The sequence below is a fragment of the Periophthalmus magnuspinnatus genome, chromosome 16 (assembly GCF_009829125.3).
Source record: "Periophthalmus magnuspinnatus isolate fPerMag1 chromosome 16, fPerMag1.2.pri, whole genome shotgun sequence".
NCBI classification, from domain to species: domain Eukaryota; kingdom Metazoa; phylum Chordata; class Actinopteri; order Gobiiformes; family Gobiidae; genus Periophthalmus; species Periophthalmus magnuspinnatus.
In genome coordinates, this window is record NC_047141.1 from 8561981 (window position 1) to 8588771 (window position 26791).

Genomic DNA, 26791 nt, shown 5'->3' on the forward strand with positions numbered 1-26791 from the left:
TGTTTAAACTCTCTCAAAGTTCAAATCTTCTTAGATAACCCCCCCCCAAAAAAAAAAATAATTATAAAATATATATATATATATATATATATATATATATATATATATATATATATAAAATTATAGAATGAAACCAAAGATCAAGACCTGTTTTCGGGCCCAAACATTTGTTTGAGAAATAAAAATATAAAGGTTTTCCTATACTGTAAATAGAAATGATAAGTGTTTAGAAATACTGTAACTAATTTAATTTTAATGATCAACCTATGAAGCTGGACACATAAGAAATTATTAATAGTGACTCAGGCGTATTTCACAGTTCCTCTGACTGCGCCACTTCGTCCTGGCACCGCTCTGTTGTAGTATCTTTTTCCACTGAAAGCCTCGGTGCAGGTGTCTTTTTCTTTTCTTTTCACATCAGAGTCACACTGCAATCAAAATTTTATGTAAATTTGTTCAAACACATGTAAAAAAAAAAAAAGCATGCAAAATTACACCAAAAAAAAATAAAAAATGAACGAAACAGCGAGGCTGCGAAAGGTGAACCGCAATATAGTGAGGGACAACTGTACTGGAATATTCCTTAGTCCATTTGTTGTGATTATGTTATTGTCACATCACAATCTGGAAACAATACAGCCATTTGTTACAAAGCTTTTGACATGATAAATTAATAGTTTTAGAGCACAGTTAACATAAATTGCGATACAGTATTTATTGGTGTGTCTGTGTAATCCCTCAGTCGCCCAGGTCTGATCCATAGTAAAAACCAAAAGTAAAATCTGTCAACTGGACAAAAGGTGGACTGGAGTCCAGAGGAGCTCTCGTGACACTGAATGGAGTAGACCACATGACTTTGTTTGTGGCTCGGGATTTTGTCCTTTGGGTGAACCAGTTTCTGTCTTAAAGTCTTTGTAGGTTTGAAATACACCGGAATTTCATACTGTCTGAAAATTCTCACACCAGCTGTGTAAGGAATAGTTACACATTTCTTTCCTTCCCGTTGTCCTGTTTTTTTTTGTTTTTTTTAGCTCTTTTAGATCTCTTGGCCCATTTTGGATATTTTGGATACAACCTGAGAGGGCTTTCTCCATGTGTTGTTCCTCCTTCACTTTTTCCTCTGTGTTTGTGGGAACCACTTGAGCCCCGTGTTGTAATGTAGGTTTGTGCTGCAGTGGATGGTGTGAATCAAACAGCAGGTATTGGTCATGGGTTTCCTAAATGACTTCTACTTGGAGTCTCTGAGTCACGGGTGACTCCAGGTAGAAGTCTTTAGGAAAAGTGAAAGAAGAAGCAGCTTAGATGAGCAGCAAAGCGTTTTCACTCCTACAACTTTTTGTCCAGTTGACAGATTTTACTTTTGGCTTTTACTGTTTATTGGTGTGAATATTGTCTTTTTGTTTTCCTTGTGTGTTTTAGAATACTGTAAATCCACAATCCTGCAATCTACACCCGCCGGTATTTTTAAAATGTTGATCTGCCACACAATCCATTTACAATCCCAATGTACAATAACAGACCAGCAGATGGGGTAAAGAGTAATTGTTGGAATAATGTACATGTCAACATGTTCTACTACAGATTTATGTGGCTAATGTGGTCATTTTTCCTGAAATGGAAGAAATTAATATTTTTTATACCTATTTCAAACAGCACACACTTTGGTCAGAGAAACACTAAAGGATTTCTGACCCGATTTTAATTAAGCTACAGCTTATTGTCCCTGTAGGCTTATTTGTCCTGTGCATTTGGGGCACCTCCTCGAGAGCAGTGAGCACCACACCACTGTGCGAGCTCAGGGACCCATCTCTGTGATCTTGTTGCTTAATCTTGGTCAGGACTACATCAGCTGGAGGATTGTATCAGTGCATGTTTTGGGTTGATGGGTGAAACGGAGTGCCTGGAGGAAACCCACCCAGACGCAGGGAGAAACATGATATCCAACCCATAACCCTCTTGCTGTGAAGTGTGAGTCCAAGCACTCTTAGTTCAGTGTGTTCTAAGCACTGCTTATTGCAAGCGATTGATTGTGGCACTGTGTGGCATGTCATTGCTATAATAAGTATATATTGGGTTAAAGTATCTAAAAAGCAAACAGAAAAAAATGGTCATATTTACAACTGTTGCTTGCCAGAAATTGCTTTACAACTAGGATTCCTCACGATGCTCATGTCAGTACAATCAACTGAGGCTGTCCATTCTGATCCTGAAAACACTTTCTGTCACGTGATGCTTTTGGAGTAATTCATAAAGCTACGAGCACAAAACAACCACGTTTCATGAACATGGGATTAAACATGAGCCAGTGGAGCTCGGAGGTAGGCACGTAGGCACAGTATAATTATGTCTAACAAACTTATATTTACGTGCATGTATTTAATTCTGTAGTAGAGTAGGGACCTGTGTCTGTTATGCCCATCAGACATGATTGTATAATAATGAGGAAACTGTTTAAAATTTTGATATTCATTTTCTTTCCTCATCTGCAGCCTCCTGTATGACAGAAAACACTGCTGGGTCATAGAACTGGGGGCTGATAAGATGCAGGTGATGTATGAAATGGGTCAAACACTACGCTGGGGAGGTGCTGACCTGCTGCTAGCACAGACTACTGCAACTCATGAGGTATGGGTAGGGACATGATGCATCTGAAGTAATATTAACAAGGGCTGCAAGATGAATCATGATCAAATTGAAATCACAATTTAAATGGCGAAAATAAGCATTTGTCAAACTATTGCTGACTTCATTTAGCTGTTTGCATTTATATAAATGTCCAGTGGATATGAATTATATTTTTGAACCCAATTTCAGTCCAACCTGTAATACTTTTGTAACTTTCTTAATGTGTTTATCATTACAGGTTTTGACTCTGCAGGACTTTCAACCAACCAAACATAAATCCCATAATCCCACTGTGCAGCAGACAGTGCTAACTGAGTCATCCTTGGCAAACGTACTGACATACTCAGTGGTCTAAGTGCACTGAGTCATGTCTCCACTGTCCCCCATCCAGAGTCACTGAGGAGGAGGTGCAGAAGAACTGTGGGACATCTATGGTTCAAGGCCCATGCTGTGTGCCCTGTCCCTTATGTCCCCTAATAGTGTTGTGTGTGTAAAGTTTAGGTTTAACTTCAAATTTTTTTGCAGAAGTAAAAAATATTTCATTTTACATGTAAAATAAAGGTAGGAAAAATCTGTTTTATAATTGAGGAAGTGTTCCAGTTAGAGAAAATTGATTTGTACTTTTAAAGTATTTTCAGAAGAAGACATCATTCGTGTATTCCCTTGTCAATATCATAATCGTACTTTAAGAATTCAAATGATTTAGTTGAAACTTTAAGGTCATTTAGGATATTTTATCACAAGAACATTGGCAAACAGGTCATATTTATAGAAGTTACACAAGTTTTAATGTTTGTCTTTTTAGTCATAAGATTTGGATGAGATTTATTATAACATCTTGGGCTCATGGTCCGACTTTGTTCAATACAGCGTAATCTTTTTAATTGATCCATGTGTGTAATATGCATGATGCGTGTGGTTAGCATTAGTGTTAGCATTAGCAGTGTGTCTCGGTTGCTGGGTGACTGGAGCGGCTCAGTGGGCTAGACTTGTCCTATTTCGGCACAGCCTTTGCGGTCCATGGAGGCTACACGGAGGAGCAGCCTTTGTCGGCCGGGTCTTTTGAAGGGTCTTTTGAGGACTGTGGTCGTTGAATTGGGACACGGCTATAGTCATTTATTGTCTACTATTGTGCAAATCATTATTTAAAGAAAAAAAATATATTTTGAGGGTGTGGTGTAAAATTTATGATGATTCCTGAAGGAATCTATATCTTATTCATCTGCATCAGCCCCAAAAGACACTGAAACACCAGAAGACCACAGGCCAAACCCAAAGCCAGCGTACAGAGGCTCAGTGAAGGTAGTGGTGAAGGTGTGTAAATGAACCAGGTCATCTTCAGCAATCTTGTAGAAGGTCAGATATCCAGCTGCAAAGTCCAGGTACATGGCCACTGTGTCTGTATTGGAGTACAAGGACGAAACTGGGATCTGTCTGCCTTCGTGGAGAACCGAGTAACCCCCTGTGGAAATTCTCAAACACCATGACTGGTCACTGACACCAAACCCACTTTCACCACTGCCACCTTTCCTCCCAATCCCCTTGTAACTCACTGCTAAGTCAATCTCCCAACCACTGTTCCCTTCCTCCCAGTTCACCTCCCAGTAACAGCGTCCTGTTAAACCAGTGGAGCAGAGGACCTGTCGACAGGAGTCAAACCTATTGGGGTGATCTAAGAACAGTTGGTTCCTTTTTGTCATAGTCACCATGCGATTGTCCTCTGATAGCTTAAGTTGTCTGTGTGCCGAGTCTGGATCCAGGGTGAGGTCACGTAAATCTGCAACACAATGATAATTAGTTTTTAGTTCAAAAACCCTGTAAGTGACTGTAATGTCAAAGAATATTTAATACTCACATTTTCTAAGACCTGGGGTTAGCCATTGTTGCCCAGCAGGCTCCACCCTAAAATAAGGCATACCATTTTTTTTATCTCCAAATTAAAAAGGTTGTCAAAGAAAATGTTGCTTTTTTATGAGGGAAGAAAGTTATAATATGACTAAAAGCTCAAAAAAGTACCCCCCAGGTAAGCAGATAAGCTTGGGAGATGAGAGGGAGGTCACTTGGGTGCCTTTACAAATAGTGTGAAGTACATACCCCCACTGGGACTTCATTCCAGTCTGGACGTTGTCTATCTTGTTAATACTGATCTTGTTAAATCTGGTCTTGCTAAATATTCGTAAGAGACTTTTAAATGTCTCGGAAGAACAATCGTCTGGTTGTACATGTTTTATATCGGAGTCTATTTTTATAAAGTCTTTTTAATGTCCTTTTTATTGGATCATAAGTGATCATGTACAGTTGATTGTTTCTCTGTTTAATCATTGTGAAATGTGCTGCCTCTTGACCAGGACACTCTTGGAAAAGACATTTTTAATCTCAGTGGGGTTCTCCTGGTTAAATAAAAAAAGAAAATCCTATTCCCAATACAGAACCACTGCTCTACCCACTGAGCTACTGTCGCCCCTTTACATGTACTGTGTGTAACAATCATATGCACACACTAAGAATAGTTTATAATCACATTTCATATTGTAAGTACTACAGGTTCATTAAGTATATACATTTCATTTCTTACCAGAGAATCTTAAGGGGGCTGTGGGGGTCCTCATGTAGAGCAGTCAGGTTCTCTGTAGTTACGGCTCCAGGGTGATTGAAACTCAGGTCTAGTTCTTTCAAATGAGAGGAGGGGGAGCTCAGAGCAGAGACCAGAGCAGCCCCGCCTTTCTCTGAGACCAGGCATCCTGACAGCCTAAAACAACATGGGAATTACAGCTGAACATGTATAGTCCAACATGATCCAGTCTTACCTGAGTGTGTCCAGTCTGCACTCCTCACTTTTGAGTCCCTCACACAGCTGCTCCACTCCACTGTCAGACAGATCATTATTACTGATGTCTAAGAGTCGGAGACATGAGGGTGTTGAAGTCAGGACTGATGACAGACAGCAGCAGCTCTCAAAGGACAGGTTACAACAAGCCAAACTGAAAAGTCAAGAAAATGACCAGTAGCTTCATCCTGCTGGAATATGAATACACATTAAATAAACATGAATGGCTTACATGGCTGTATGGGCTTCTTTGACCACTGGCAGAAGCCTGAGCAAAGCTTCTTCTGAAGAAGAGTATCTCTTCAGGTCAAAGACACTTAGATCATCATCTGATGACAACAGTGAGAAAACCAGCCCTGACCACATGTGGGGTGGTGCTCTTCTGGGGAAATGTCCATCATTCATGCATTTTTGGACTGATTTCACAAGAGAATTATTTCCTAGTTCATTTAAGCAGTGAAACAAGTTCATGCTTTTTTCTGCAGAAAGACTTCTGTTTAACATTTCGTGGATATAGGCAACTGTTTGAAAATCCAAACAATAAGAGATATGATTCTTCTGGAAATCCATCAAAAGCTTGTTATTGGACACATGTTTTAGACCTAAAAGAAAGCGCAAAAACAAGTCCCACTGCCCATTTGGACTTTGCATGGCCATGTCTACAGCTGTTTGATGGAGCTGATGTAAATCACATTTGCTTTGTGTAAACAATTTGTTAATAAGGGAGAGTTGTTTCTTCAGCAGGTTGACTCCAGTGTTGACAAATGTGACATGGACATGAAGAGCAGCCAGAAACTCTTGGACACTTAAATGAACAAAGCAGTAGACTTTATCTTGGTACAAGCATGACTCCTCTTTAAAGACCTGAGTAAACACACCAGAGTACATCGAGGCGTTCTCAACATCCAGACCACATTCAACCAGGTCAGACTCGTAGAAGATCAGATTTCCTTTCTTCAGCTGCTCAAAGGCCAGTTTGCCCAAAGACAGCACCATTGTGCGGTTTGATGAAGTCCACACTGGATCTGTCTCAGACAGTTTGTCATACTTCACATTCTTTAATTTAGCCTGAACCACGAGTAAGTGGAGGTACATTTTAGTTAAAGTGTGGGGCAGCTGGTCAGTATCTCCACTCTTCATCACATCCTCCAGGACTGTGGAGGTGATCCAGCAGAACACTGGGATCTGGCACATCATGTGGAGACTGCGGGACTTCTTAATGTGTGAGATGGCCACTGTGGCCATCTGCTCATCTCTGAACCTCTTCCTGAAGTATTGCTCCTTCTGTACCTCTGCAAACCCTCTCACCTCAGTCACCATGGAGATGCACTCAGCTGGGATTTGATTGACTGCTGCAGGTCGTGAGGTTATCCAGATGCGAGCGTAGGGAAGCAGAGACCCCTTAATCAGGTTTACCATCAGCACACCCACAGAGCTGAGTTCTGAAGGGTCGGTCACAGTTTTGGTGAAGTCTAGAGAAAGTCTGCACTCATCCAGACCATCAAAGATGAAGACAGCGTGGACGTTTTTAGAACTGCAGAGTTTTACAGACTTACTAAAAAAGCGTTGCACAAGTCCTACCAGACTTATCTGTTCATCTTTGAGCAGATTGAGCTCTCTGAAGGTGAACGGGAACAGCAGCTGGATGTCCTGGTTGGTCCTGCCTTCAGCCCAGTCCAGACTGAACTTCTGAGTCAGCACCGTTTTCCCGATACCGGCCATTCCCATTGTCAGTACTGTTCTGACCTGTGCTTGTCTATCTCCACTTCCTCTTCTGACACGGTGTTTAAAAATGTCCTTACGTGCGATGGTGGTTTGTGGAGTGGCTCGTTTCCTGGAAGCATCTTCAATCAATCTAACTTCATGCTCATCACTGACCCCTGCTGTCCCTCCCTTTGTGATGTAGAGCTCTGTGTAGATCTCGTTCAGAAGTGTTGGGTTTCCTGGTTTGGGGACACCCTCCCACACACATTGGTACTTTTGCTTCAGCATAGACTGCAGTTCATGCCGAGTCTCTCCATAATAGATACCTGAATATATAATATATTCTTATCAGTCCATATTGAAATACAGTTTTATGGAGCTTCAAGAGAAAGTTCACAATCTGTGTGTTGTGTGCAGAGATCACCGATCATAGTATTTATCCATTTGTTCAGCTACTCAACAGAAATCGCACCAGAAGCCTACATTGAATAATGATGTATTCATGTGTTCCTAATTTGCACATTTGTTCACAGAATGTAAAAGTGAAATGTTCTTACTGCTCTCCAATCGATCAGCTATCTCGTCATGCTTCATCCGCCTGAGGAAGTCTACAGTGATCTTCAGTAAAGCCTCTTTACTCCTCGCCTCTTCACGGGCTTCACTCTGTGGGGGCTGTGCTGTGTGGATGGCCTTGTAGAACATCTTCAGTTCTTCTCTAACAAAAGCAATAATGCTTTCCTCCAGTTGCTGAAATAGATGCAAGCACAATCATACATGGTGAAAAAGGTGACAGCCCACTCCAGCATATTAAGATAAACTAAAATAATAATAATAACAACACATTCCACCATCATTGCCTTCTAATGTCAATGCTTTATGTCCATGTAAACTGAATCATTTTACATTTTGAGACAAATGATTACAAAAAGTGAGTGATATTTTTTCCCACCAAAATGTAATTTTTTGGTGGGATTTCATCCTGTCCCTTAAAGACATTTTAATGTCCTACAAATGTATAAATGTGCAGATGACGTCATACTAGAGCACAGTAATCTCAGGATGATTCTCATAGGATGATTATTAAGCATGGTTACAAAAAAATAAAATAAAAATAATTGTAGCTATTATTGTTATAATGGTAATTAATTACAGGACACTTGCCTGACAAATCCAGAATGATATTGCGCTGTATTTTTTATACAGAGGGATATCAGTCTGGTGCCCACGCCCTCAGGTTTGGTTTGACTCAAACCTGAAGCAGTCATATTTGTTTGACACATGTCAAATGAAGGAGCTCATTAGTCACTATAATTTGCAAACAAGATTAAACTTCTCTACTCTCAGCACTAACAGTTTAGTGCTATGCTCATTGATTCTGTAGAAATCGGGGATGTTTTTTGGCACCTTGTGATATTTTTTGTTCCTTTCTTTTTTCCTCATATGCAGTCATATTTGATACAGACGTTTTATTACATGATAAAGTGAAGTGATGAAGTTTCTTATATTAAATAATGCTGAATTGTTCTATTATGTGGCTGTAAAGTCTATAAAAGAATACGATATCTCTCTAATTCTTATGGATCAGGGGGACTTGGAAAATGGAATATTTGAACAAAATTGTTACATTTTGTACAAGAGTGAGGTGTGGGTGAGCTTTCTTTCTGACCCACCTTGACCGCCTGAGCTAAAATGCACCCCAATCCATCTGGCCCAAAGAAATTGTTGTCGGAACCCAATCCAAATCTATGCACATCATTATCTGCAGGTCAGGTACCCTCCTGTTCCCAAAAGTCCTGCGCCTTCGTTTGCTAGTCAGAGCTACAGAACATGCTTTACGTTAGGCTTGTTGTGCTGACTTTTACACCATATTAAGTTAAAGTGGAGGGTTTGGACAAGACCCACCTGTTTTATTTATTTTAGATTTGCAGGCTATGGTTTGACTCATGCATCACAACGATACAGTATTTACTGGTTCATCACATACCTTAAACACAGTATACACCTGTGTATCGGGCTGCTGTCCATAAAGATCCTCAGGTCTCAGGTCTCTTCCCTCTCTGGGGAAAAATAAAAGGTTTTTATTCATGTCTTTCTTTCTTATGAAGGCCTATTGAATTCTGATATAAATTGTTGTTTATTGTTTTATTTCTTGTTTTTTTTTTTGTAATAGTTTTGACATGAAGATTCTGGCAAAGTGGACACACACAGAATTCATACCAAGTGGAGTATTTATTCTCTTGGAGATTTTGGGACTGTTTGGGAAACTTGAACTTGAACTTGCATTTGGATACACCTTATTCAATTATACTGGATACAATGTAGGCCTACAGATCAGGTAGATTACACATTTTCTGTAAAATCTAGTTTCATCTTTTTCAGGGACTGTGGTCTTCTAATGAATAATAAGATAAATTAATTAAAAATAGTATATGTAATGTAGTGGTTTTCTACATTTGGAGGTACTGTGTAGTAGTAGTAGTAGTAGTAGTAGTAAAAGCAGCTCATGTATTGGTGAGTTTGTGCTGTTCTGTTGATGGTTTGCAGTAGGTTACATATGGAGGGGAACTTAAGCAGTGTCTTGTGGTTTTGTTGCTGCAGTAGTGTGTATTGAGTTGTGTGTGGTTGAAATGTATGCTTAAAAATGGCAAACAGTTAGCTCAAATTAAAATCACTCAGCCCTACTTCAGTCTACAGCAGTCTGCAGCCCTACTTAATACACTGCACAAGGTGATGTAGTCCTGCTCCCTCTGCTGGTATTTCATGGAAGCTAAGATCTGGGGGTATTTTATTTATTTGATTATTAAAGTGATACCACTAGGACTAGTACATACCTACATTAATATAGTAGATACCCTAAAATCAATAATACTATTTCAATAATATCAGACCTTTAAATATACATGCACTGTTATTATGGTCACTCACCTCCATCAAAGACAGATAAATGATGAGACTTACTCTGTAATAACAGCTGGTTGCTCATTACTGAAGTCCAAATCATGTGACATAGAATGATCACTCTTCATGGACAAACCTTTGGGCCCCGATGCAGGATCAGACTGCTCCATTTTTCTACAATCCCTTTAAACACAAAATAATACACAATCGGTCATACTTGAGGTTTGATCTATTGCTTTGTTCTTGGTGTAAGTTTATCATTGTAGTAGATCCCAAATATAAACTCAGTGAATCCACAAAGGACAGTTCCTCCAGGACTTTTATAGGTTGAGCGCACACACACTCACTGCTGATTGTTAACCTTATTTCTTAATCAAATAGAGTCAAGCTGCACCACCGCAGCTCAATACACTCATGGTCAAGATACAGGCAAACTTCACTTCATAGCATCCCAGCCAACACAGCCCTAGCACTCAAGACTCAATTCATACATACAAAGAGGGGCTATTACACTTCAATGGGGTTTTAACTGCTAACACATAGCTAATTATGATCATCATGTTACCATGTTATAGGACGAACACACACACACACTCACCCAGGCTGCTCAGTGGGGTGCTCTTCTGTGAAGCTGATGGGAGACTCCATAGACCTCTCTCTCTTCAAGGACACACTGCTTGGGCCTGGCTCTGGGTCAGGCTCCTCCATTGTCTTCTCCCTAGACGAAAAAATACACTTTTAATACTACTACTACTACTTATGTTAAGTGGGGGTTAAGTTGTCATATTATAAATTACAGTAATGTTAAAAATGTGCACAAAACACTGCCACACATGTTGCACCAGGAAACTACTAACCATGTTTCTTGGTCATTTACAGTCTTCATACTGGGATGTTATAATAATAATAATAATAATAATAATGAAAATGGCATTAAGAATTTTATCCTGTTTCCATAATTAATTACCAAAACTAAACTCAGAGTTAGTTGTTCTGAAACGTATATTTTATATATATATTTATTTTTTAAGTTTAATCAAATTTCCAAAATGAAAAATCTTAAAAATAAGCTAATGTATGTTATAATTTAGCCTTTCTCTTGTGATGAGAACTGTCACTGGTTTAGTCTTGGTCTGTCCACGTTCCTGTTTCACCCTTATTCAAGTTTTCCATAGCTCAACTTTGGGCCCATATCAGGATTTAAATAGTTTGAAACATTATTAGAAACAACAAACAGAGCAGGAATATTAAACCAATTTCTGAATTGGGAAACTTTATAATAATAAAAGTAATAACTTACAGAGTAAAATCAGTTCGATCCAATCAGAGCAGTATGAACTCTGTGTATAAGCTCCACCTCTTAAGAGTGACTCCCTCATTTCTTAATCAAATAGTGTCAAGGTGCACCAGCACAACGTAACAATACAAGCATGTTTTAGCTGTGTCCAAACTTCACAATATGTCAGCCAATACAACTCTAGCACCCAAAAGTCATACATTAAAGAGGGGGTATTACACTATGAGGTATTTATTGTGCATATTTAGATCACAGTGTTACCTTTTATTGTTAATTTGTAACATATTAAAATCTGTAATAAGTTTCAGTTTTGTCTATAACTATTTGAGTCCCCCACCCCTTGCTCTCCATGCTAAGTAATTACCCCTTCAGAGCGCTATCACATTATAATCAGCTTGCACGTTGCATCAGGCTTGTGAAGTTGCAGTGTATATTGTTTTGCATCCTGCTTTTCTATATTTATGTATGACAGTATGGATTATATGGATTGGTGACCAGCAAGTAGCACTACACCATAGTATAAAAGTTCCCCTGACTCCTTGCTTTCCTTGCTGCTCTGAAACATCCGTCTTCCTATTTGGGTGGGTGTGCACACAAGTTGCACGTTGTCCTTTTCTGGGTTAGGTGCAGATTTCATTTAGATGTTCATAATAAGAATAGCAAGTCTATTCAAGCTCTTTGCCTATAAAGTGAGGCAAAGAGCTCCACGATTCGCCATGGTGCTCTTTCCCTCTGTCACAAGCAGTCCCAGAGTCCTTTGCTGGAGGTGGTGGTGTTGTTGTTAGTTAAATTTTGTAATTTTGACATTTATTTACTATTGCACCACTTGAGCATGGGTTACATAGGCTTGTAGTCTTGTACAGGCTCATACTGATAACCTTAAAAATGATTTGAATAGTGCCCAGGATAAATCATAAGATTATCAAACATTCATGGAAGACATAAAAGTTTTTCTCGTGGAAATACCAAGGCATATCCAAAATGAACATATTGCAGTTATGTGTGGGCAAGTCACTGGACAGTGTTTGAGTTACGAAAGCTCCTGCAGAGATTTCTTACAGAGTAGTCACCACTTTCCACACATTTCAGCAATGCAGAGTGGATAGCAAAACTTGCATACATGTGTAACATTTTTAACCTATTCAATGAGTTAAACTTGTCACTTCAAAGGAAAATGGCTACTATTTTCAAGTCTGCATATAAAGTTGCCACATTCAAAGCGAAGTTGGACATGGGTATGGGAGTGTTCGTTGATTGCCATAAAAGCACTAAAAGCTCTCCTTCCTTTTGCATCATATTTCTGCAAAGCTTAATTTTCTCCTGTTACTGCAACAAAGACTAAACTTCGAGTTTCGGTTTCTACCATTACCACAAGATAAAACCGTCTTGTTACAGGGAAACAAGCCCAAGGGTGAAAAAAATGGTATGTTAAATCCTGGTCCGTAGGAGATAGAGGGTGGAAACTGCTGCTTTATTTGTTGTTTGTTTCAGTTTTTATTCAATGAACAATAAGTTCACTATAATTATTGTGACAGGCCTTAAGCACAAACATTGCCATTGCTTGTCTTAAGTTAATTGACAGTCATTGCTCATAAAGAATAGGATTACACACAACTATTTGATAAACATGGCACAGTTTTATGCAACCAAATAGCATATTTGTCCATCCATCCATTTTCTCCCGTTTATCCGGGCCGGGTCGCGGGGGCAGCAGTCTAAGCAGGGATTCCCAGACTTCCCTCACCCCAGACACGTTCTCCAGCTCCTCCGATGGGACCCCAAGGCGTTCCCAGGCCAGCCGAGAGACATTGTCCCTCCTGGACGCCTCCCTAGGGAGGTGTTCTGGGTATGTCCCACCGGAAGGAGGCCCCGGGGAAGACCCAGGACTTCTTACTCTTTAAGTATATCTTGAACAGGTACTTTCTTTGCTCCTATATGTGGACTTTTAAATTGAGTGTTTCATCCTCTCCTGGTTATAGATGACGCAAAGATGTGCGCGTGCTGACATCAGTGCGTGCTGTTGTTGCCAAGCGCGTGCTTCAAACACTCCTGTATAACTGCAAATCTTGCAAACCTCGGCTGCGACAAAAAGATGCATTTGTTCACTTCATTTGCCGATTTCTTTGGAAAGGAGACCTAACTTTGGACTCAGACTTCACCCAGACGTCTACTGACCGCCTCCGGACTCTGACTAGAGACTTCTGTGAGGAAAACACGTGAGGTTTGTGACTTTTCACATTCATGTTAGTCCTTATGGGGTATTACACAGAATACAACCAATATATCAAAATGGCATTTTTTAACAAAACCCAGATCAAGCTTACAGTGAGTTTATTCAAAGAAATGTGCGCCCTTCTGTGTTTGATTTCCTTTTCATACAAAATGAAAATGATTAGTCTGTGTGTACGGGCCACAGGCAGAGGCTGTAGTGCTCAGTAGACAAATACAGCAGATAATAATACTATATTTACTTGAGTAACTATTTATGTATTTTTTACAACAACTTGAGTAATTTAGTTTTAATGTAAAACGTACTTGGCCTACTCATAAACTGAATTAATTTTTGGGCTAATCCATTCTCAGTGCAGCCGCTATAATGCACAGGGAGTGGCTTCTGCACATGTACTGTTACCATGGCTACATATACTGTTAGCTTGGTAAATATACTATAAGCTTGGTACATATACTGTTAGCTATCAGCGGATGAACGCACTTGGCTCTTTTTGGGAGAGGGCCGTGACCCTGTGAGTCACAGCCAATGTTCCCTCTAATTTTTCACGAGTCTGAGCAAACACACAAACTCCCTGAGCGTCCCATGGACCACTGTGAGCAACATCAGACGTGTGCACTGTGGTCATGCTGGAATCGCATTCATCCAAGTTAAATGGTTTATTAAAAGAATCAAATTACCGCATTTACATTTATGTTATAAGACTTTTAATTAAGTGCTTTAGCCACTTATACAATGAAAATGACAAAAATCTTGCTCATGACCTGTGTAGTATGTTAATGCTATTGGAAGTATAAATATTTCATTTTAACTATGGCAAAACATGAGCTTCAAACCAAACCAAGACAACTGTAAACTCCAATGTTGAAAACACACTTAACATTTTTATTATAAAGCGCTGACTTGTTTTATGAGTATAAGCCATTGTGTGAAGCTTTTTGCACTGAGTGAGATTGTCCTACTGTGTCTGGGAGACAATCCGTTAACTCTTTTTCAGTATATGACACGATCATTTGATTTTTACAACTCATGAACTAGTGACAGTATCAATGACCAACACACACTGAGGAATCTGTATCTGCACAGCTGCTCTATTACTGTACATTTACATATCATATCAAAACACAATATAAAATGTGTATTTGTATATTTGTATATAAAATATAGTCAAAACGAGTGGTATCGGTCAAAATAAATATATATTTACAAACCACACACTGCAAACAGTGAACAAACACACACACTTCAAAATGGGGGGGGGGCGCAGATTGGCATTAGCTAATGCTAATGATTACGCATGATATATTTGACCCACAATTAAGTCAATAGCAGAATAAACCACACTTACCGATCAGGAACAGCATCCAGTTCATCCAATCATAAGGTCCTCTGCTCCTGAGTCCATCATGAGATCTTCACTCGGTTCCACGAACCGCTCCGGGTCCGAGATGCCTCTAGTTTAACTTGTACAAACATCCACAGTGTCCTCGGTCGCGTACTTCTTTTGTTTTGTCCGTTTCGTCATATTCAAAACGCAAAACTGCTGCAAAACAGTGCGTAACAGTGCGCCAAAGCGCGGGCCGTCGGAACGTTAAGGGGATAAACACTTAGCATCATTAGCATCATTAGCATCATTAGCGAGTCTTCACTCCACATCGGCTAAAACTCTGGTAGCGGGACATGAGGAGCCTGTCAATGACGTGGATAAGCTGCGCAAATACGTATGTGAATCACATAATTGGCTGGAGCAGCTCGTCCCCGGTCACACTCACTGAATCACATTTAAAAATAGCGCAGAATGAATCGTTGTGTGTTTATTTTATTTTCAATTCCGGTTCGATTTGTTTGTGCGCAGCACAGATTTTCTGTGCGAGGAGACCGTGTCAGCAGTGCGCCATTGCGCACGCGCGCAGTTTAGAGGGAACAGTGGTCACAGCTCTAATCCTCTTATCATTCACTCTATGGTACTATTATTCCTGATTTATGTTTATTTATTATCCTTATTATATTTATTCCATTCTAGGGCATGTATCTGCGCCACTTTCACTTGGGCCTACTGGAGCAAAGAGCAGTAGTCTAGATGAAAGTGGACTAGAAGCAGTTAGTAGTGACAGTAATCCTGTGATAACTAAATGAAATCTTAGTTTGGTTAAAAAAAACAAAAACCGCTAAATCGCTAGATCATATTTTACAGGCTGTTATAGATGACGCAAAGATGCGCGCGTGCTGACGTCAGTGCGCACATGCGTGTTGTTGTTGCCAAGCACGCGTTTCTAACACTCTCGTATCTATGCAAACATTGCAAACCGGCTGCGACCAGAAAACTGTTTTTACGAACTTTTTTCGACATTTTCTTCGGAAAGAGAGATAACTTTTGAACATTTTCACCTACACTTCTGAACATTTTCACCTACACTTCTGAACATTTTCACCTAGACTTCTAGACTACAAGACTTCTGGGAGAAAAAAACGTGAGGTTTGTGACTTTCCACATTCACGTTCGGGGTAGTTATTTCACAGTGCTTTTCTAGTAGCATACTTTTACTTTTACTTTACCTATTATTGAAGTAACAGTACTCTTACTTGAGTGAAAGTTTTGGCTACTTTATCTTCTCACTGTGAGTAAGATTACAAGCTTTTGTTGACAGTACTACATTATTTGAACATTTGTGTTTCTTGCAGTACTCTTTAAGATATGATTTCGTTGTGCTATTTTTGTGGTCTGTCATTTGAAAATACCACTTTTTATGCATTATTCAATATTTTATCTTTTAAAAAAACAAACAAAACAAAACTATTAACCTTCTGGATTTAACCTTAGACTACCAGAAGACTATATGTTTTCACCTACTGCTTTTTGCATTGTTGCCTTTCAGCAGCTGAGAATACAGTGTTGTACAGGACACTTTAGAGCAGGGGTCCCCAACACTGTGCCCGCGGGCGCCATGTCGCCCCCAAGCCCCACATGAGTCGCCCACAGACCGGTTCTAAAAATAGCACAACTCACTAATGAGCTGCATCTAAAATTTTATTTTATTCTGTTGCTATTTTTTTAATCACCCTTGCGTTTATATAGATTTAAAAATGACAATATCTTAAACATATGTTCATTATACGTGAAGTTTAGATAAGTTAAGGTGAACTTTGACCTACTCACTTCAAAGGTCAGTATTGTGCACCTGTGACAAAACCAGTGCTCCGCTCGCGAGCGCTGTGAGGATGCGCTGAATGCAGTTTCTTTGCAGGTACTGGGTACCCCTGTGCATAAAAGCACTGTAACATGTCTTCACTCTGCAAATATAGTTGACCTAAAACATGACAAATTCACTATATTAGTTCAGGGTAATACATTAGAGTTAGATAAATAATCAAAATACTGTTGATCAAAATCACTGTTGATCTAGTACTGCAGACATGTTAGACACTGAGAGGCCAGAATAACTGGGTTAAGCCAACTACCAATGTATTATTTCAAAACATTCACATGCATTTGGGTTTATTAAAACATAACAAAACAGTATCTTCTAATTTAACATGTATGCAAAGAGCTCAACAATTGCTGTTTTGCCATGTGCGTTCAGCTTTTGGCATAAACTGAAATTTTAGAAATGAACATGAGAAGCGTTTTGGTCTCTACAGTTTTGTCATTTTGGTTCCTTCTGTTGGGTTTGCTGTATTCTTGTATGTTTGTAGCATCAGTGTCTGACACAAATGTTTCTCTCCACAGATCTGTGTGAGACAAAGCCCAGCTCTGCTCCGGACGTCCAGACCTCCTGCACACGTCCTCACATCAGGAGCTAAGTCCTCACACACTCTTGCACATACAGACATACACATTTACACAAATACACACACACGCCTCCGCCTTGCCTACCCCCGCCGTGTCCCTCCTTGCTACCCTCGCTATGCCCCTACCCGCCACTTCCGCTATGACCCTCCCCGCTACCCCCGCCATGCCCACCTCTGCTGCCCCCGCCATGCCCCTTCCCACCGCTACGGCTACGCCCCTCCGTGCTGCTCGTGCTATGCGCCTCTCTACTCGTGCTAAGCTGCGCCGTATACGTCTTGCTGAGGCCCGCGTTGCTCCACATGCTAAGATCCACCCTGCTCCTTTTGCGATGCCCCTCCCTGCTCATCTTGCTAAGCTGCTCCGTATTCGTCTTGCTAAGGCCCCCGTTGCTCCTCCTGCTAAGGTCCTCCCTGCTCATCGTGCTAAGGTCCTCTCTGCTCATCGTGATATGGTCCTCTCTGCTCATTGTGCTATGCCCCTCCCTGCTGCTCAGGTGATCCGTATTCATGTTGCTAAACCCCGTGTTGCTCCCCCTCCTGAGGTCTTCCCTGTTAGTCCTGCTATGCTCCTCCCCGCCGCTCCCGCCATGCCCACCTCTGCTGCCCCCGCCATGCCCCTTCCCACCGCTACGGCTACGCCCCTCCGTGCTGCTCGTGCTATGCGCCTCTCTACTCGTGCTAAGCTGCACGGTATACGTCTTGCTGAGGCCCGCGTTGCTCCACATGCTAAGAGCCACCCTGCTCCTTCTGCGATGCCCCCCCCTGCTCATCTTGCTAAGCTGCTCCGTATTCGTCTTGCTAAGGCCCCCGTTGCTCTTCCTGCTAAGGTCCTCCTTGCTCATCATGCTAAGATCTTCTCTGCTCATTGTGCTAAGGTCCTCTCTGCTCATCGTGATATGGTCCTCTCTGCTCATTGTGCCACGCCCCTCCCCGCTGCTCCCGCCATGCCCACCCCGTCCGCTCCCGCCATGCCCACCCCCATTGCCCCTGCCATGCCCTTCCCTGCTGCCCCCTCCATTCCCCTCCCTGCTCCTCCCTCTAAGCCCCTCCGTATTCGTCTTTGTGAGGCCCGCCCTGTTCCTTATGCTAAACCCCGCGTTGCTCCTCCTGCTAAGGCCCTCTCTGCTCCTCCTGCTAAGGCTCTCCTTGCTCCCTTTGCTACGCTTGCGGCTGCTACTGCAGGGGCCCTCAGATCATCCATGTCCCGTTTTCTGTCATTTCTGACTCCACGGATGCCAACTAACTATGACATATGACTGACTAACTATGACACTGTATCATAATATACATAAGTGTTTTGTTGTAAATAGTGTGATTCTTGTGTTCCGTGTGAAACAAAAAAAAAAAAAAAAAAAAAAAATAAATAAATAAGAAATCTGCAAAAATATGCCTGATGTTAAATTAAGTATAGTGTTGTGTGTATTACTGATCATTCTGTGATTTATGTTGTAAATAGCATGTAAATAGTGTGTGTTTAGTTCTTGTGTTTTAGTGTGAAGCAATCAAACAAAAAACATATAAATAAAATGTTAGGTATAAGATATTTTGTTTTCTGCTCCCCCTCTTCTTGTGTCGTGTGTTTGTTCCCACAGAGCTGGTGGTGACGAGGGCTCCTCCTGGAGCAGACCAGACCAACCCCTCTTCTCTGTTTTTGTGTTTTTGTGTTTGGGCAGCACGGTGGCAACTCTCATGCCTCACAGGAAGGCCTGTGTGGAGTTTGTCATGTTTCTCCCCGTGTCTGGATGGGTTTCCTCCGGGTACTCCGGTTTCCCCCATCAACTAAAACATGACACCCCCCACCCCCCCACCCCCCCTTTCAAATCTTTCAAATAATATAATATTCTTAAAGCATACATGTTGTTTTTGTGATTCTTGTCAAATGCCAATTGAGTGTTTTTGTCCTTTGTGTTCAATGCACTTTGTTCAGTGGAATAGTTCTTGTGAAATATATATAACAGTTACAAACTAATAATACATTAACTTCCAGTACCTGGTTTTCATGATTAAGAGGTCACTATTGTAGCATTTGTGTACACTGCACATAGAGCTTTTATGTGTGGAGTTTGCATGTTTCTGCCTGTGTCTCGGTGGGTTTCAATGAGCAACACACTACATTTTGAGGTGAGAGAATTTTCCTTGTGTTCAAATTGATAGGTGACCAATGAGCAACTTTGTTTCAAGCATCACTAAAATAAACAAATCTGATTGCACAGTAGCCTACTGTTTGGCTCGAGACATAACAAGGGAGTGGTGCCAGGTAGAGACCGATATCCTGTTTAAAAATACAAAGGTATTTAGTGTGGATTTGCCAGGTGACTAGTTAATAGTAATTCCATAGTTTCCATAGTCCCCCCCTGTGTGTGTGTGTGTTTGTTTGGGTGTGTGGGTGTGTGTGTGTGGGTGGGAGGTCTGCACAACATCTTCATGAGTTCAGGTGCATTCCATAGGTGTGCGCCCCCTGGTGGCATGTGTCATTTACCTTCACATTAGTAAATCAAGCTTGATTTACTAAGTTTGATGTAGTGCTGTACTGCTAGAAAATACCTTACAAAAATAAAATGAAATAAACTGGCACGGCATAGAAGGTAAACAGCGCCCGCTACTGGTATTAAAGTGGTTTAGCCACAGATCAAATTGAACCTTCCCAAATACCGAATCATAAACTACAATATCCCACTTTATGTACAACTAAGCAGTGTTTATAGACTATCTGGTTTATAGACTATGAATGTAAAAATGACATTGTTACCTCTGTCTCTGTTATTACGTTTTCACAAGGTATATTTTGTTAAAGTTATGAAGTAGCTACAATTGAGAAAAACTCACTTCGAATGTTATATTTGCCTATTGATATTCAATCTAAACAGAAATAAACAGCTGCGACGAAATAATAATAATAAAAAAAACCGTATGTAATGCACGTAACGTACGCGCAAAGACACCGATGGAAGTATGGTCCGTGGTGTAGGCATGTCCCATTTCGACAAGATGGCGGCTACAGTGAGGAGTACACATTTTCGACCGGGTACTTCGATCGGTACTTAGAGGAGTACTTCGAATGGTACCTTCGAACGGTGCATTTGGCGAATTGAGACACAGCCCTAGAGTCATAGATCACATACATCAGCTCCCAGGAGTCCAATGGGAGCTCTCTTAACAGCATCACAACAAAGTGTCTATGCTGTCAGAATAGCTGCAGACCACGTTAGCGAACAGGCTTTTTTAATTTGACGAATCTTATGTGTATCACTGATTAAGAAAATAAAAGTAGCTCATTCCTCCTCTGTAGTCTGCAGCAGAGGACCATCCCGTCTGCACAAAGAGTGAAAGTGTGGGAACGTTTAGGATGTGTCCAAACCGGTTCTGGTTTGAGCCCTGTTTCGTTCCAGGATGTAGACTTGGTTTAGTCCTGGTTTGGAATTAACTCTGCAGCCTGCGCATCCATGAGTGTGGAGCTCTCCTTCGCTGTGGTTTTCCTACAGATTTTACTTTTTCACACTTTTTTTGTTTTCTTGCTGAGGGGGAGGTTCTGAGGACTGGGGATGCTCTGGGACAGTTTACAAAAATACACTGGATTGAATTAAAGGTTAGGGTATTTAGCCTGAACTCTTGCTGGTTTAAGTACTACAATCACAACTGAACCTGTGTGTCCAGAGTCTTAACCTGCAGAGAGAGACACATACAACTGTTTCTCATTCTCAGTATATGCAAAACTCAGAACCTCCAGAATTCAGTCACTGGACCAACTGGATTTCAGCATTGAAACTGGCAACCCAAAGGAGAGACTCTTGTGAGGCTCATTCTCCTTTCTGATTGAATAATCGTCTTGAGAACCTAAACATCAAATTATAACAGAACGTAGCTATCACATATGTTTCTGGTAAGTATAAATCAGCATTATAATTGTTATCAGTAAAAACTATATCTTATATATCATGTTTATCTTGTTTTGATATTTGAAAACAAAAAAATGTCATATTCTTCCTTCAATCAAATAAATAAATCATATCTAAGTATGTTACATTCACAATGGTCTCAAATCACTATTACTATGTTACTAACCATTACTGAATCGAATGTCACTGCTAATATACAACACTATAAAATTCAAACCAAGACAACGTATAAGTTCTAGTGTTATTTTTATGTTATATTTATTGCATAGTGGAAAATAATTTGGTTCAGCATTACAGGCAGGTAGTGAAATACTTTGACGTAATCTGCTTAGAGGTATACATGGGAGTCGTGAACTAAAGCGATAAGGCATTAAAGTGATGTGGCGCCCTGGACATATCTAGTATAAAAAGAGACACCCCGACAATTTTTCATTTTATAATAATTTCTATATTTTTTCTTTTATTTTTGAAGTTGCATTTTACTAATCTTTTACCTGTGAAATTGCTTGTATTTGTAATACCATATTACAACAGTAGATGTCAGTAATGGCGCAGAGTAAGCAGACTGACTTCTTGGCCTTACGCAGAAGAAGCTCAGTTCAGTCATAAGCTGTGTACAGCAACACAAAGAAGCCATTACTCAACACAAACTGTGTTTTGTTGTGTTCACAGGTGAGTTGAGTGCACAAGCATTTGATAGATCATAAGTTAATACACATGTACAGATTTAAGATGTTACTTTGTTCAACTAGAAGGTGTTTTGAAATTGTTCTGTATAAGTAAATGTGGATGCTAGCCGCGCTAGCTTTGATGCTAACAACTTCTAGCTTCTCCCGCGCTAACAGCGTCATGTAAAGGTTCTTAGGCAGGTTTTCTTTTCATAATTGTGTAACTGCCGGTTGTATTACATATTTTTCATAGCAAATACTGGTACAATTGCTAAAAATACAAGTTTAAGAAACAAGAAAGTGCATTTATTACAGGTTCAAGGTTATGTCCATGAAACATGTTTTTCTTTTGTAAAAGTCATGTAACACAAGTGATCGTAATTAACTGTAATTACTAAAATATTAGTCTGCATGGAAATTAGGCAGAAGAAGCTCAGTTCAGTCATAAGCTGTGTACAGCAACACAAAGAAGCCATTACTTAACACAAACTGTGTTTTGTTGTGTTCACAGAAATAAAGTCACACTGTTACACTTCAGCTACAGTCTTCTTTGTCACGTGTGTAACATAATCTTGGCGAGCCAGCCAGGAGGGCTAAAATAAAGCATCCTGAGACAGCCTTCTAACAAGTCGAACCTAGACGTGAATCCAGAATCAACATGGAACAACTTCTGGACGAGATAATCGCAACACTGTGGTCGTTGGGGAAACCAGAGCTCATCCAGGTGTGCGACCATCTAAAATGCAGTGAACCGGCAGGTGACTGGTTTAAAGGACAGACCCGCCGGGCCCTGATGAAAGTGATTGAGAGTACACTAGGTGAAATTGAAGAGAGCGAAGAGCCCCAAGTGTTCCAGCAGCTTATCAGTGATCTTCAGTTGTTTGTTCAGTCCCCAGAAAAACATGGCACAGGCGAACATGAACCTGAAAAAACATACAATGATGCTATAGAGAAATTAAAACAGGAATATGCACAGCTTCAGCAGGCACAGGCAGATGAACGTCGGGCGCTTGAGGAGAAAATAGAAGCTATGGGAGCTCAGCTGAGCAACATGGCAGTAAGCAGTGAAAACAAAGTGAATGCTCCTGTGACACCCAGACCACCTGAAGTCACCCTAAAGAAAGACTTTAAAATATGGGGCCAGATAGGGGAAGCAGGGCAAAAAGAAAAACTCTCTTTCACTAGCCTCACTAACCAGATTGAGTCAGGTATTAAGAAAGGTTACCCTGAGAATGAAATTATCGAAGCTGTCATAAAAGCTGTCAGCCCTGGACTTCATCTCAGAGACCTGCTGGAGGTGAAACGTGACCTGACACTTTCCACTCTCAAGATCATACTCAGAGGCCACTACAAAGTTGACTCATCATCTGACCTGCTGCATAGGCTCATGAACATTTCGCAAGACCCCAAAGAGTCTGCTCAAGCATTTCTCTTCAGGGCAATCGAGTTAAGAGAGAAATTGCTTTGTAAGTCAGGAGAAGAGGATGAGGGAGAGCAGTTCAGCCCAAATCTGATCCAGCGCAAGTTTCTGCGGTCACTTGAAACAGGTTTGTTAAGTGAAGCAGTAAAGTTCCAGTTAAAACCATACCTGAGCAACACAAATGTAACAGATGAGGTTTTAATTGAGAAGATAAATGAGGCAGCTAGTCTAGAAACAGAGAGACAAAACAAACTCAAGAGACACATACCAGTTAAACCACCAAGAGTCAATGAAATACAAGCTGAGGTGCAATCAGGCAACAGCACATCACAAGACAATGATAGTGACACACAAAAGGGAAGTCAAGTAAAAAGTGGTAACAAGGGCAGCAAAAAGAAAGAACCACAAAACGGGGGACTCGATCCAGAAACTGTTAAGCTTATTGAGGGCCTTAAAGCAGATGTGCAGGAAATCAAGAGACTGTATAGTGAGTCAGGGGCAGCTACACCAAAGCGCACACCCACCAGAGCAAAAGGATGTCAAGCGTGCAGGGAGGCTGGGACTGGTGACACATGCAGACATTGTTTCCGGTGTGGACAAGAAGGCCATCTGTCACGCGGCTGCAGACAAGACAGACAGCTGCAGGGAAACGAGAGAGGGTTGCTGAACAGGGACCGACAGTAGCCCAATCTTCTCCCAGGTCCCGTATCAACGTTGCATCCCTACAGGCCCACCCTGAATGCTCCCCTCAGTCTGACAGTTACATGCCCTCGCACCGGCAAAACAAACTCATCAATCTCATTGGACGAAGATGTGTTGTTAAGTGCCACCTCGACAACGTGCCAGTGGAAGCTTTGTGGGACACTGGAGCTCAGGCAAGTTTAGTCAATGATGAATGGAGAAAGAAACATCTCCCTCACAGCACACTGAGACCCCTATCAGAACTCTTGTCTGAACCACTGGTAGCAGTTGCAGCTAATGGGAATGAAATACCATATATAGGCTGGATTGAAACAGAATTTTATCTGGACTGTGACACTCACCCGACAAAGACATTACAAGTTCCTGTTTTAGTTGCGAGTGATCCGAATGTTGCAGAACAGCCTATTATTGGGTTTAATGTCATAGAAGAAGTGGTTGGCAAGTGGGGCAAAGGACATTTGAAAACAAAATGTGTACAAAAGATCAGCCAAACATTCTCAGTCTCACTTAAGACAGCCAAGTCGATGGTTAAGTTGCTACAGCCACCTAACAACAGTTATAACGTTGGCACAGTTCACACAGGGAAAAAAGAGATACGACTGCCGGCCGCTCAGATAAGCACAACATATGTCCGAGCACATGTAGGAGCCCAGTATGCAGGCCAGAGCCTCCTGTTTGTTCCAGATGAACTGTCACAGCTACATGAAGGCCTGGTGATACAAGAAGGACTGGTCAGTGTCATGGAGGCAAGGTCAGTGTACATCCCTATCTCCATCGCTAATGCAAACAAGCAAGACCTTATCCTGCCTCCACGTACTATTCTGGGCCACTTAGAAGAAATAAAAGCAGTGTATCCAGTCACAGTTCATGACTCAGAAAATACATCTGCAAAGTCCGGAAGTGACCCTGATATCCAAGTTCAAGTTAATGAAGTTACCACTGACACACAGCCCCACAGTCAGCCACCTCAGTGGGATCCCCCAGTTAAACTTGACCATCTCAGTACTGACCAGCAAAAGGTAGTAAAGCAGCTGCTGCGAGAGGAGTGTCATGCTTTTGCGTATGATGACAAAGATGTTGGGTGCATTCCTTCATTAAGCATGCACATTTCACTCCACGACACTGCCCCTGTGAAAAAGACTTATATTTCAGTTCCAAAGCCCCTGCACCAAGAGGTAAAAGATTATCTCCAAGATCTGCTAAACAGAGGGTGGATTTCTGAATCAAGGTCATCATATTCATCACCGATCGTGTGTGTCAGGAAAAAGTCAGGTGAACTGAGACTGTGCTGTGACTACAGAGAACTGAATAGGAAATCAGTGCCAGACAGGCACCCCATCCCAAGAATACAGGACATGCTAGACTCTTTGCATGGCAGCTCCTGGTTCTCAGTACTCGACCAGGGCAAAGCCTATCATCAGGGCTTCTTGGATCCGAAGAGTCGCCCCCTGACAGCTTTCATTACTCCCTGGGGCCTATACCAGTGGAACCGCATACCATTTGGTCTTAGTTCAGCTCCAGCAGAGTTTCAAAGGAGTATGGAGGACTGCTTAAAGGGACTGCGTGATGTTATCTGTCAGCCTTATTTAGACGACAATCTAGTACACTCTCCATCTTTTGAGACTCATGTACAACATATTCGAGATGTGCTGCAGAGGTATCAAAAACACGGTGTTAAGCTCACTCCTCACAAGTGTGACGTTTTTAAGAGGCAAGTCCGGTTCCTAGGTCGCATGGTGTCGGAACAGGGATACACTATGGATCCAGTGGAAATCGCCCCAGTCCAGGCACTCAAAGACAGACCACCAACTACAGTAGGTGAGCTCAGCAGAGTTTTGGGTTTCCTGTCCTATTACCGGTCATACATCCCAAACTTCTCCAAGATCGCAAAGCCACTGTATCAGCTCCTGACCCTGGCTGCAGACCAAACCTCACCTGTAGTTAAGACAAAGACCAAAAAGGTTAGTGCAAAACACAAAGGGCGACCACCACCTAGCACACCCATAATATGGACTGAGAGCCACCAAGAGACTCTGAGCAAACTTACAGACTGTTTAACAGAGCCACCCATTCTAGGGTACCCAGATTTCACACAGCCTTTCGTCCTCCACTGTGACGCCTCTCAAGAGGGTTTAGGAGCAGTATTGTACCAACACCAAGCAGGCAAACTGAGAGTAATAGCCTACGGTTCACGCACACTAACACCCCCAGAAAAGAATTATCACATGCATTCTGGAAAGCTTGAATTTCTCGCTTTAAAGTGGGCGATATGTGAACGCTTCCGTGACTACCTCTTTTATGCCCCTCATTTTGTTGTGTACACGGACAATAACCCCTTAACGTACATTCTCACTACAGCGAAACTAAATGCTACTGGTCACCGCTGGGTAGGGGAATTGGCCGACTTCAACTTTACAATCAGATACAGACCCGGAAAGAGAAATGCCGATGCAGACGGCCTGTCCCGGTTACCTCTTGACATTAACCAGTACATGTCACAGTGCACAGCTGAAGTGAAACAAGATGTTATTAAAGCAGCAACTGACAGTGTTTGTTTGCAGAAAAGTAACACAGGTCCAGAGAGGTATGTCATCAGTGAAATCGGCATTGATCTGCTCCAAGACAAAGCTCCACCTCCAGACAAGTCCCTCTCGCCCTCAGAAATCAAGGCAAGTCAGGAAAAAGACTCTGTGATTGGCCCGGTGCTACACTACAAAAACAGTGAGTACTTACCC

At 41.4% G+C, this 26791-nt stretch overlaps 2 protein-coding genes across 2 annotated transcripts in view; both read right to left on the minus strand.

Moving 5' to 3' along the window:
• Window positions 1-2945, minus strand: part of dgkb (diacylglycerol kinase, beta) — a 136468-nt gene extending 133523 nt beyond the window's left edge. The window contains exon 1 of the mRNA XM_033980906.2: window positions 2893-2945. Coding sequence (XP_033836797.2) covers window positions 2893-2945 — 53 coding nt within the window. The remainder of the gene's footprint in view (window positions 1-2892) is intronic.
• Window positions 2946-3839: 894 nt separating this feature from the next.
• Window positions 3840-10762, minus strand: LOC117384125 (NLR family CARD domain-containing protein 3-like). Its single transcript, XM_055227771.1, has 9 exons — window positions 10653-10762; window positions 10115-10237; window positions 9141-9213; window positions 7714-7903; window positions 5685-7482; window positions 5433-5606; window positions 5201-5374; window positions 4481-4527; window positions 3840-4402 (listed from the first exon to the last, which is right to left on the minus strand). Exons 1-9 carry the CDS (start codon window positions 10760-10762, stop codon window positions 3840-3842), a joined length of 3252 nt encoding a protein of 1083 aa, XP_055083746.1.
• Window positions 10763-26791: the final 16029 nt, after the last annotated feature.

What these genes read in the sequence shown, in the direction of transcription:
- LOC117384125 (XM_055227771.1), bottom strand. Translation starts at nt 10,762, where the DNA reads ATGGAGGAGCCTGACCCAGAGCCAGGCCCAAGCAGTGTGTCCTTGAAG. An exon ending in CACCCCACTGAGCAGCCTGG is followed by an intron (nt 10,238 to 10,652) that starts GTGAGTGTGTGT and finishes TTGTGTTTAAAG; the next exon opens with GGATTGTAGAAAAATGGAGC. An exon ending in AGCTGATCGATTGGAGAGCA is followed by an intron (nt 7,483 to 7,713) that starts GTAAGAACATTT and finishes TTATATATTCAG; the next exon opens with GTATCTATTATGGAGAGACT.